This window comes from Gymnoscopelus braueri, assembly GCF_963280865.1.
Source record: "Gymnoscopelus braueri genome assembly, chromosome: 21".
Taxonomy (NCBI): Eukaryota; Metazoa; Chordata; class Actinopteri; order Myctophiformes; family Myctophidae; genus Gymnoscopelus; species Gymnoscopelus braueri.
The window spans coordinates 18,792,543-18,805,622 of record NC_137623.1 but is presented as its reverse complement, the minus strand read 5'-3'; the positions used below and the strand labels follow the sequence as shown (position 1 = coordinate 18,805,622).

Sequence of the window (13,080 nt, the reverse complement as noted above, 5' to 3'; positions counted from 1 at the left end):
TCGGCAAATAGTGTAGTATATTAAAATAGCATAGTTCTAGAAATATCTAAGATGAACACACATTAAGGACTCACACGGCCTGATTTGAACCACACACCTTCTTTGTCGTACAAGAATGATGCACAAAAGGAGCAAACATAGTGATCTGCTCTTTTCACTGGAACATTTCCTCAAAAGTAATGTTTTTGGGCATTCAAGGTTTCCAAACAACAGAGGCACTATCTATGCTGTCGGGCAGAAACCAGCTAACTCAAATATGTAAAATCTTCAGGAAATGAAAACACAAAATATAATATTATCAGGAAATTAAGAATACTGCCTCATCAAAGTTGGTATTGTGACTTTATAAATTGTCAGATACTTGCATGTGTCATTATATTATCACCACTTTACCCAAATCTAGCTCAGGTAGAGTTAGGAGGTTTTGTCCATCATTGATAAGAACAGCTGACAATGGATCTCCAAGCTCACAATGCATCACAAAGCTTGAATTAATGCCCTGATGCTTCATGACACTGCTTATATAGGCCTACAATCAGGGCCAGATTTAGGGTTGTGGGGGCCCCTGGGCTGGAGTCATTGATGAGGACCCCCTACCACAAAATGACAAACTACAACTACTCAAACTAGGAATTATGACACGCTTATTATTGGCATAATTGAAAGCACATGAGGAAAAAGCAAGGCCGTACACCGAGAACGACAGGACAAATTATAATATAGGGCATTAGCCAAAAGCCTTGTGGTATTTGTGGTTGTTGACGACAGTAACCTAATCATGCTGCTGCACTTAACTGTATTGTAGCCTACAGTAGGCTATTACAAATTAATACCGCGGCACGGACACTGGAGGTGCGTCAGTCCCTCCTCAGTTTCCTTAAGGCATGATAGCCTATTTTCATTTTTACGTGACACTTTGGCTCAGATGGCCCGCAGGCAAACACACTGAGGGACCTAATAATTCAGCTCTAAATGCAATACATCGTTTGACATTTATTTTGCATTTTTTATATATAGGTGTTGACAAATGTTGGGCACATATATATTTTATTTGAGGTTTGCCACTGTTGTAATTGATTTTGGCATGAAGAATAAAGGCATTCTAAAGACATACGCACATTTCAGCCCTGGTAAGACAGCCTTGGGGCTGACCTGAGAACGTGCGCACCTGACGCACAAAACACAGACCAAAAAACATTAATGAATCTGACTGCAGGTGTAGGATTTGTCTTAAATGCCGGTACGTACAAAATATGGTCGTAAACCGCTTGATGAATCGGGGCCAATGATTTTTAAGTCCACCGAAATAATGACTTGAAGATTAAGGATGATTTGATTGTAATATAGTACAAGAATAGTATAACTATCTGTGAATGTTGGGAATTGTTGGGAATTCACCAATCAGGCTGGAATGTGAACAAGCGGACAGATCGGACGGATCCGTCTTGATCACTTGACTAAAGAGATTATATGTACCGATTTGCATGATCTTTGGACAACATTTGTAGGAGTAACATAAAAAGAGTGTTTTGCAAAAATCGGCCTCCTGGTGGCACTATAATAGAGCAATGTTGAAAGGGTGGCATTTGTTCCCCAACGTAGGAACGCTGCGTTCATGATTTGCGGCATTTTGTTCAAAACGGGCCACTTTTGCAAACTTTAGATGTCAATGCTCTTCATCAACACAAAGCCACAGGCCTCGACAATATCCCCGCCAAATTTCTAAAAGACTCAGCCGCCTCCATTGCTCCAATCATTACCCACATAATAAACCTCTCCATCATACAGGGACGGGTCCCTAACGATTTCAAAAAAGAAAGGGTGACCCCTCTGTACAAAAAAGGAAACAAATTAGACCCTGGCAACTACCGCCCTATTTCTATTCTTAGCTCCATCTCGAAAGTCATGGAAAAAATAGTCTATGAACAGGTCGATAAGTATCTTGCGGAAAAAAATCTAATCTACAAATTCCAATCTGGTTTCAGAACAAACCACTCCACTGACACATGCCTTCTCTATTTGAACGACTCTATCAAACAAGATGTCGACAAGGGCAAATATTGCGGCATGGTCATGCTGGACCTCCAGAAGGCCTTTGACACCGTTAATCACCCAATTATGATCAATAAGCTCAAAGCAATAGGTTTTGATGATACGTCAGTGAACTGGATGAGATCCTACCTGGAAGGGAGGGAGCAAGTGGTGGAAGTAAACGGCACCCAGTCCCCCCCCTCCCTGTGACTTGTGGTGTCCCACAAGGAAGCATACTAGGACCTTTACTGTTCCTGATATATGTGAATAACATGTCATCAGCCTGCGACTGCAAACTGTTCCTGTTCGCAGATGACTCGGCCCTGCTAGTCTCGGACAGGGACAGGCTGCAGGTTGAGAAAACTCTCAGCTCCGAACTCAACAAGATCTGCATCTGGCTCTCTGACAACAAACTTTCATTACACCTGGGTAAAACTGAATCCATCCTCTTTGGGTCCAGTCCTAACCTTAGCAAGGCAGAGAGTTTCACGATCAAAGTGGGTGATGATGTCATCAAAAGAAAGGATGAAATTACCTACCTGGGCTCCATCTTGGAGGCAAACCTCTCTGGTAACAAAAACGCCGAAAAAGTGATCAAAAATGTCAACCAAACAACACGCTATTTGTGGAGGATTGATCGTCTAGTCAGTAAGAATACTCTGAAAATTCTTGCAGGGGCCCTCATTCAAGGTCATTATGATTATGCATGCACTTCATGGTATCACAACACCTCCAAGGCCTTAAAAACAAGGCTCCAAACATCCCAAAACAAACTTTTAAGGCTACTTCTTGGCCTCAATCACAAAACCCATCTAACCCCTGCTCATTTTGCTAGGATTGGAGGGCTTAGGGTTGAGGACAGAGTACAGCAACTTGCTATGGGCCTGGTCTTCAAGATACACCACAACATTGGGATCCCCCTGTATTTGTCAAAATACTTCCAAAATGTTAATGCAGTCCATGATCATAACACCAGAGGCAGCTCCACAAATCATGTTCAACCCAGATTTGGCTCAACTAAGGGAATAAGATCCTTGCGGGCTTGTTTCCAATGAGGGCCTGTGAGCAATTAGGGGTTAAGAGTCTTGCTCAGGGACAAATTTCATTTCATCGACACATATGCTGGCGTGGCCTGGAATCGTACCTGGGGCAACCAGGGCCTCTGGCTCCCTAGGCGGGCTCACTAACCACTCAGCTATGGCCGCCCCAATGAACTCGTCCTCATGCTATTCATCAAAAATGTGGAATGCCCTACCAAAAGGAGTAAAGGAGTGTAAAACCCTACTCACTCTCAAAACTGCCCTAAAGATACACCTTCAGGAGGCTGCAATTCGAAAATGGCCCCTGTCTAAGTCTTAACCTACCCCCCCCTACCCCCCCCCCCTCCTTCATTTTCCTCTTTTGTATATATATATTTTTTTTTTCTCTCTTCATACCAGTAACCTGAAAGCTGATTGTATGACATTTTGTATAGTAGTGTGTATATCTATCTGCCTCTTATATTTCATCATGATTTGTGTGCATGGGGTTCTCATCTTAAACAAGCTTAGTGCTTAATGAGAGTTCCAGTTTAGTAGACCTTGTATTGTGAATTTGTACTTCCATGTACTGTTATGTACTGTCATGTACTATTCTCATGTCTTACTAAATAAACTACATCAATCAATCAATCAATCTTAGCCAATCAGGATGGAATATGAAAAATCAAACAGATCCGTCTTGATCACATGAATATAGAGATCGATGTGCGTGAAATTTGGATAAAATCTGAAGGAGTAATATCCAAAATTATGTTTTACATAAGTCGGCCTCCTGGTGGCGCAATAAAATGCAGATGTGAAAAATGCAGGGCAAAGGTTTTTCCTTGGTCTCTAGGGAGTGCACATAAAAAGTTTTACACAGATTGGTGCAGTTGTAGGTAAAACATGAATCGGCCTGTTATAGCGCCACCATGAGGCTGATTTGAAGATTTTCAATTGCCATTTCTTCCTCGGCCTAGTGAGCAGAATTTCACGGGAATTGCATGCTGTGTTCATGATTTGAGACATTTTGTTCAAAACGGACCAATCCTCAAAACTTTGGAAGCCATTTTTATAATTAAACGTAAGATTTGAAAATAGCCGATCTACAAGCTTGTAGATCTGCTATTTTCAAAAGCTTATTATACATTTTACATTAGAAAACTTGGGAAATGGGACATTCTGTATAATGAGTTCTACTTTTGGTACTTTAAGTATATTTTGATACCAATTCTTTGGTACTTTTACACAAGTACATTTTGAATTCCAGGCTTTTCCTTGTAACTCAGTATTTCTACTTTGCAGTGTTGATACTTTTATTTAAGTAAAGCATTTGAGTATGTGGTGTATCAGTATTCAAGACTGATGAATATGAAGTTAATATGCTATTAATACATTATGAACACAAATTGTCAAGAATGTTCCATGTCAGAGTGAGACCAAAACGAGGAGGCCAAAAGGTTGTGAGTGGGGGAGAACAGCTGTAGTGGTCTGCTACAGTGGAGGTAATTAAGGTAAACACTCTAGCTATCCTGTCTATTGTCTTAGGTGCGAACCTAAAACACCACACCCGGCCGAGTTCTTTGTTCCCGCAAAGGCGCATTCTAATTATGCGAGAGTGCATGTTGCCTGTTGTCTCTTTTCCTCCCCACAGACCTCTGGTAAAGAAATACAGACTCGGATTGAATTCATATTGTGTTATTACTATTTCACAGTAAAAGCTTATTTTGTAGTAAGTACACAAGTGTGAACAAATGTGGTTGGGGAGAAACCAGTTAGTTGCATGTAAACTTTTCTTCTTGAATCTAAGGAAAACGTCAAGTCCCCTTGAATCATCTCTTTTTGTCTAAATCATTCATACAAGGTTGAATACATATATGTCTGGTCTTATTTTGAAGGTAATAAGGTGTTAAACAAAGATTGCATAATATGAGCTTGTGTAAAAGTATAGTTTTATAAATAGGTTAAAGTAAATTGTCATGAGTCAGTGTGGAGGAGGCAGATCCATTGTGAAAGGCTAGCCCATGAAGTCTATTGTTCTAAAAACCTGTGTTGTGAGTGGTCAGAAGGAGGTCCTAGGTCAAATGTGTGTTTGCTTATAATATGGTGTTGTTGTGAGAAACGGGACTCTGTGTGTTTCGGCTACACACAGATGTCGTGTCCAACGGGATAAAATGGATCTATGGACTATGCACTGTACGTCGAATTGACCTGTATGTATGGAATGCTGAGAACTCTGACAATAAAATGGAATTGTTAAGAAAGGAAAAACTCCGGTTTCTGAGCGTTGACTGTTTATCCCCCACCTCCGGAAATGGCCCTCATATCCTGCCGGTCCCGTAGGGCCAGAGACGACAAGTACTTTTTCCACCACTGCTTTGATGAGCCTCCTCGGCTGCAAACTTTTGGGGGAAGGGCTGCCCTCTGGGCAGGGGGGGTGGTGAAGTTCTATGGCGGCAACGGAGGAGTGTTGTCCTTATTGTACAAAAGTATTGGTATCAAAATGTACTTAAAGTACCGACAGACAGACAGGCAGAGACTTGAGGGGGAGGGGCAGATATGAGAGCGAGGCAGACAGAGATATGTGAAGTTATTTTAAACACAATGTTTTATTTTTCATTTTTATTTAAAGAGAGAAAGAGAGAGTTTCGCGATTTTCAGTAGACCCTATGCCTTGTCGTCGCAACCTGGGGATACAAGCATGAGATCTGGCTGTTATCTGAAGAATTGCACAACGGGATAATGTTCTTTCAGTAGGACTCAAGTTGACAGTGAAACACTACACCTCACACACATCCAAGCGCAATGGATGCAAATGATCCCAATACTATAACAATGATCCAGGAGGTCAGGTGTGAATAGCCTGCTTGTGGTCGGTCAGTTTGTTCATTTTCTCACACAGCAACAAATAAATACTACAGATCTCTCTTGCGCTCTCTCTAATGCCCAATACAAGTGATCGCTTGCGAGATTATGAATGGACTTGGGGCTATGGGTTGTGTTATGTATTTGAGACCTGGCACTACTGTTATATTGGCAGTTCACTGTTCCTTTAAGAGAGGTTGTTACGTCATCATTGGCGGACCGTGTCTGTATGACAAGCGCGCTGAATAAGTAAACAAATGGATAAACTCTCTAACATTGTTTGAGTCGTTATTATACTGTTTATGTAAGTGGACATACATAACAGGTTGTGGGCAGAAGGCTTGCACAAAGTTATCAAATCAAATAATGTTTAAAAATGATCCTGAGTCATTGACTCATCTAAACTAATGTCTAATTCATTTTGCCCCGTCACACGATGCGTGTCGCAGATACGATGTGCAGTGGTGTTGCATTACTTCTCCATTACCTCAGTGGCAGAAAAAATACTCACATTTTGTACTTAAGTAAAAGTATCAATACTGCAATTGATACATTTCACAAGTTCAAAATGTTTCAAAAAAATCGTTTGAAAATCGCATTGTGAGCTTGTAGATCTGCTATTTTCCACTCCATTTCCACATCTCAGAGGCAAATATTGTACTTTTACTCCACTACATTTATTTGAAAACTTTAGTACTAGTTACTTTGTAGATTTTGATTATCATTACAAAACATACATTAACCACTTCAGCTCTATTTAAACATTGGCTATTTGAAAATAGCAGAATTTCAAAGGATTTTTATACATTTTAGACATTTGATAACGTGTGAAACGGGACATTCTGCGTAATGAATAATTTTACTTTTGGTAATTTAAGTACATTTTAATACCAATACTTTTGAATTCCGGACTTTTACTTGTAAGGGCGCGCTCTCAACAAAAGTTGGCTGGCCGCTGTTAAACGCAGGTTGTGCGTGGCCACAGTTTTTTGCAGCCAGCGGATTCTAAAAAAACACTGTGACGCACCTGTCACTCACATTCAAGACCGTCCCCGTAGCCCGCACCGCCTTCTGCCTTGAGCACCATGTAAGGTGTGTCTTACATGGTGTCTGTTTACTTCAGAAACTGGTGTACACAACCTGTACACCTGATGTGAGATTTGAACGTTTCGTACGCTCAAGTCAAACTGATGATAGAATGATAAATCCCGAAAGTGATGGTGATCTTGGTGTACGCCCGTTTTTCAGTCTGAGCAAGTTTGATAAATGAGGGCCAGTGCGTGTGCTGTTTTCTCTTATCTCTTATATCCTTTTTTCAAATGTATTTTTTGGCTTTTTATGCCTTTATTAATAGTAAAGTGAAGTCAGACAGGAAACGGGGAGAGAGAAATGGGGAGTGACACACAGCAAAGGCCATCGCGATCAGGACCAGAACCCGCGACACGCTGTAAGGCTACATTGGAGCCCTGGCGCCCGGACTGCTAGGCCAGCACGTCCGGGCCTTCTCTTATCTCTTTATTTTGTTAGATTGTTAATGCTAGCTATCTAAAATATAGAACGTCCCCAGCTCTAAAGAATAGATGTTGAATGAGAAAATGACCTTTACATATCCATGCTCACCATTTACGCTGAAGTATACATTGAGCTTCAGCAAAAAGTAGAATAATAACCATGCTAAGTTCCAATTTTCACTGGACCTGTTTTATTCAAATGTTGTAGACATGAGCTGCTTCCAGCTGATATGGTTTATAGTTGATATGCTTCCATGTTAGGCAGTTGTGTAATGCACAACAGCTATGTACAATGTGTGTCTCAGCTGAACGCATCCGTGAAGCTAAAATACGCAGACCTTGTTTTAATCGAGAATTACTTCACCATAATGAAAATGTTTGTTACATTATACTAATGCATTTTCATATCATTGTCATGCCACATAACAAACATATAGTAAACATGTACAGTAGTTTATTACATCATGGGGACCCTGATATGTTGGAAAATGTATTGGACATGGAAGCTTTACTTTGACAATTTCGGCCTCTGGGTCATGTAGCTTGCATGTTCAGTCCACAATCACTCTGATTAAAATATGTAACCTACAGTATGTTTACTTAACAAAAAGGCATGGCATCATGTCTGGTAGGATTTAGATGTTGAATTTCAGTGTTATTTAACCACATTCAAGGTCATTGCACACGGGCCCAGTCACTTAATTTTTTTAAATTCTCACATGTTTCTTTATTATTGCTATTATTATTGTTTGACAGATGAATATCCACTACCAAATGGAGTACCAAGTTCATGCAGCAGGAACAATGAGCGTTGGTTGTCAGAACTTGTCACTTTTCAGTTTTGTTACAGAAAAATCTATGTTCATATATTCTTTGCCAGAATGTTATTTGGTGTTTAAGCTGTAATGGACATAACGTGGCTGAAGAAATTGATTCGGCAACATGAAACTTGATTGGCTTTCAAGATGCTGACCCATTGTAAATAGATCAGATCTTAGACAGACATAAGGTTATGTTGCATCATTTTATGGTAGTTTTGATACAAGTTCCTGTATAATATGGAATACCCACCCAGGCAGTAAACCTATATGATGTGTGCATTCTTTACCTGCCCTGAGGGATCTTTCTTTTTTCCAAAATCACCACGATCCATGACATCTCTTGAGGCTGCTGCTGAAAGAGGTGTAGACAGGTGTAGGCAGGCAGACAGACAGACAGACAGACAGACAGACAGACAGACAGACAGACAGATAGACAGATAGACAGATAGACAGATAGACAGATAGATAGATAATTTAGATAGATAAATAGATGACAAAATATCAATGACAAAATAGCATTAACATTTGATAATTCAATACTCAAATTTCTGTAGACTGCATGGCGTTGAACAGCTGATAACTCAATTTACACAGGTGTGAATACTACTCAAACCATCATAGACTTAATTTTGGCATCGGACCGGTCCAGAATCTCGAGAAGTGGTGTTATTGAATTTCTACTTTTCTGAATCATAAATATTGTGTTTTTCATCTGATTGCCTCAAGACCTTATGATTTCCTCCCCATTAGGTATGTGAACATATTGCTCATCAACATTTTCATTGAGTGGTTTATTCAACTTTGTTACACCCTTAGTGTTCCCGGTCCCATTAGGGAATGAATGGGAAAGACTGTTCATCAAGGAGATGGAAAACACACACACACACACACACACACACACACACACACACACACACACACACACACACACACACACACTCACACTCACACTCACACTCACACACACACACACACACACACACACACACACACACACACACACACACACACAGTGTGTTCCTCTGTGTCACAGGAAGCCACATCCTTGACTACAACAGCAACAAAGGGGGAAGGGGGGTTGACTGCCTTGATGTAATGCGTTTTTTGTTTTCACGATTTTGTTTTCTTTAACTTTTATTCATGTGAAACATAGCATGTTTGTGTAAAACATATACAATATTAAAACAGATTTGGTGTGTTAATTTAACCCATTAATACCTGTTGCTATATCAGTGGTACTCAAACTTTTTCTCACAGCGTGTCGCATTGCAACGCGTTGTGAGCTTGTAGATCTGCTATTTTCAAATAGCCAATGCATATACGTAGGTTTAAACTGGTTACAATAATTTTGCATCTTTTCTGTTTTCAAAACATCTTAGGGAAAAAAAGTATTTTTTAAAATGACTTATAACTACATTTTAATTTGGGGGTACTTCACATGAAAAGGTTTGAGAACAGCTGGTCTAGAACAGCTCTGACAGCTGGGTAGCCAGTCTTTACAGATTGTTTGATATGGCACTGGACATCTACAAGAGCAAAGCTTGGAAAAAAATAATACATCATATATAGTAAGTCAGACAGACCCTGATGAAGACCTTCTAGGTCGAAACGCGTTGGTCATACTGGACATTAAAGAATGGATTACGAACCAACGTGAACACCATGCAATATGGAAGTACTGATCTTTCAATCGCCTGTTACAGTAGTGGTGAGTTTTACCACGTGTTCAGTGTTCTCTCTCTCTTTCTCCCTCTGTATCTCTGTGTTTACTTTGCCCCACGTCCCCCTCCCCCCTCTGTTGCTACGTTGCTACACATGCTTTTTCTTAGCCAAGCCCACACCTGTTGTGATATGATAATGATGGGGAGGGTATCATTGTGTTGCGTCAATAATTCACAGTTTTTTGATTGGCACGTTTGACTCTCAAGGTTTCCAGGAAACTCAAAATAGTCAGAGAAGACACCATTGCCCATAAAAACACCACCTAACACCGTCTAATGTTCTATCAACCTCATATAGACACATGAAAAACAGAAAAAGTGCAAAACCATGGCACCACCTCTTTTTAAGTTTTGGCCTGATTCTATATTAGATTTTTTTGCCTACATTTACCGTTGCTTTTTTTGTTGTTCGACTTGGCTGCTTGGCATTTAAAACATTTTGAGTCTGCACTTGGGTTCAACTACTGTAGACAATTCAGCTTTTCACTCCACTACATTTCTAGGAAAGGACCCCTGGGACCTAAACTTACAAAAATACACTTTATCTGTAGTTCAAAAATAGTTAAAATAGCAGATCTACAAGCTTACAACGCGTCACAATGTGATGAGTTGTACATTTATTTTAATTTAGTAGGAAATTCTTTAAAACAACTTATTGGTTGACAAAACAGAGAAAAAGATGTAGTAAATTCAGGTAATTTACATAGCAATACAACATTTGTAAATGGAACCATTGACTGTTCCTGAAAGAAATCTAAATCTTTTGAAATGAGAATTCAGAATCAGAGCTGTTTCTAAACATAATATTCTAATGTGTCATGGTTACCTGGACAGTCCTCATGTGACTTTTCAGAAAGTTGAAGTTGCTCCATTGTGTTCAGAATCTCCACTGAGGACAACACAGCTCCAGGCCCGTTTCACGAAACCTGGATTAGGGATAAACCGGGTTTAATCAGCTAACCTGGCTTAAATGATCCAGGAATCGGTTTCACGAAAGAAAATTGAAGCAATCCTGCTTTAGTTACCATGGCAATTTAGCTGTGAAGTTAGACAGCCAAGCTTTATTAATCCAGTGCCTTGTTCTTCAAGTTTTGTGAAATAGCTGTTAGTCCAATGACTCCAATCGTAAACCAATGAGTTTTTCCACACTTATTCAATTCTTATGCGAAAATCGAAGATCTACAAGCCCGGAAAAAAATTGTCTTATGGCGGCCGGGGGTCCACAGACCCCCGTGGTCCCCCAGACCCCCGGCTCCCCATGGACCCCCGTTGACCCCTGGCCCCCTGTGTATCCCCGGCCCCCCGTGGACCCCCGGACTCCCGTGGACCCCCGGCCCCCCATGGACCCCCGGCCCCCCGTGGACCCCCGGCCCCCCGTCGAGTGTCAACGGGGGTCCGGGAGTACACAGGGGGCCGGGTACTCCCGAACCCCCTTGCCAAAAGGCAAGCTTTTCACTTCGATTTTAGAAATTAGAAAATTATTCTAAGTGTTTATAATTATAATTCCAACATTCACTTAAACTCCTCATGTTTAAGCCTAACTGAATTATATATTTATGGACGTATATAAATTATATTATATAAATATATTAATTGCATATTTTTGGACAACTGGTTTTGGGCTCCATGATTGGTCAAGTTCAAGGATTCGACTTTCATGGTCTTTTATAGGAATAGGTGAACGCACATTCAGCCTGGTTTAACGATCCTGGCTCGACAAAGCCGCTCCTTCTCAGCCCGGCTTGGCGTTCGTGGAACTGAATAAACCAGGCTGAACAGCGCAGGCTTGTCAAACCTGGATTTGCCTTTTAAACCAGGATAATTTAATTCCACTTTCGTGAAATAGACCCTGGTCACATGTCTTCACTTCATCCATTGTTTATTTACACTGACTTCATTCATCCCTGAGGAGAAATTCAAGCATGAGTCCACTAGATGGTGCACATGGATCACATTAAATAAGAAACATACACATGGGGAAGATATGTATGATTTGTTTTATGGTATGAATAGTTGTAAATATGTAAATGTGGTTACATGGTTGAAGAAGGTTGTGTGACATGGTGTGTTAACAGTCCTGGGGAGGTGAGGGTGTTTTGTTCACTTAAAGCAGCACTTTGTAACTATGTTTGAATGGATAAAATGTAATGTTGTCCAATCTGTATGGTAGAGTATGTTAATACAATATAACTTATACAATTGGGGTGGTTGTATTGTGTCTCCCCGCTCTTCTATTGAGACATCTAGATCGTGTCAAAGGTCATGTCTCACCTAGACACAGGATCTGACACCAATTGTGACCTGATGGTCAAGATTAAATGTAACCCTTGGGCAAGCAGGCAGGCTCTATTAGCTCAATGGTAAAACAAAACAAAATCTGCACTTGCCCAGGAAGCAGGGTTCAAATCCGGGTTAGAAGAGGAAAGTTACATAGTGCTGCATAATGAAGGGAATGTGTATGTGTCAAACAGCTATAACACTTCATGCATGACTCACCAATGGAAGGTTTAGTAACAACCAGTTGTTACCTGGTGGTTCTATCTGGACATCACTGAAAAGAAAGAAATTACTATTACAAAGGAAACCGTTTTTAAAACATTTTAGAAGAGTGAAAATAGCCGATCTACAAGCTCACAACGTGTCACATTGCAACGTGTTGTGAGCTTTTAGATCTGCTATTTTTACTACTTTTGTGCGACACTCTTGTATGATGCATTAATTCATGGGGGGGGAACATAACTGCCCAACTGCAACAATATACATAACTTTGATCCATAGTCAAGACACAATTAGAAACTATCTCAACAAGGTATTTAATGAATGTATACATCTGCAATTATCAGCCATGTCTAGGCATACATAGAGAGAGATCTGGTTATCCAGAACTGCAGATCCAACAACCGATATGCCCATATTGGCATATACTGATGCTCAGGGATCAGACAGACAGACAGACAGACAGACAGACAGACAGACAGACAGACAGACAGACATTGGATTCAACCGGGTACAACGGGTATCACATAACTGGGTGGGACATGCATTCCCCACTCGTTCCTGAGTAGAAAGAGTAAAGATACTGTAGCATATCTAAAAGCAGATCAGCGATTTT

The 13,080-nt window shown here is 40.5% G+C and overlaps 1 protein-coding gene across 4 annotated transcripts in view; it reads right to left on the bottom strand.

Moving 5' to 3' along the window:
- Window positions 1-13,080, bottom strand: part of LOC308077634 (NLR family CARD domain-containing protein 3-like) — a 47,483-nt gene that overhangs the window by 24,740 nt on the left and 9,663 nt on the right. The window contains exons 4-6 of one of the 4 annotated variants that reach the window (XM_080418439.1): window positions 12,465-12,519; window positions 10,795-10,894; window positions 8,535-8,599 (exon numbers count right to left, since the gene is read on the bottom strand). In XM_080418439.1, coding sequence (XP_080274565.1) covers window positions 8,535-8,599; window positions 10,795-10,840 — 111 coding nt within the window. In that variant the 5' untranslated portion in view covers window positions 10,841-10,894; window positions 12,465-12,519. Of the gene's footprint in view, window positions 1-8,534; window positions 8,600-10,794; window positions 10,895-12,464; window positions 12,520-13,080 lie in introns of those variants that run through there. The other 3 variants (XM_080418440.1, XM_080418442.1, XM_080418441.1) reach the window with 3 other exon arrangements.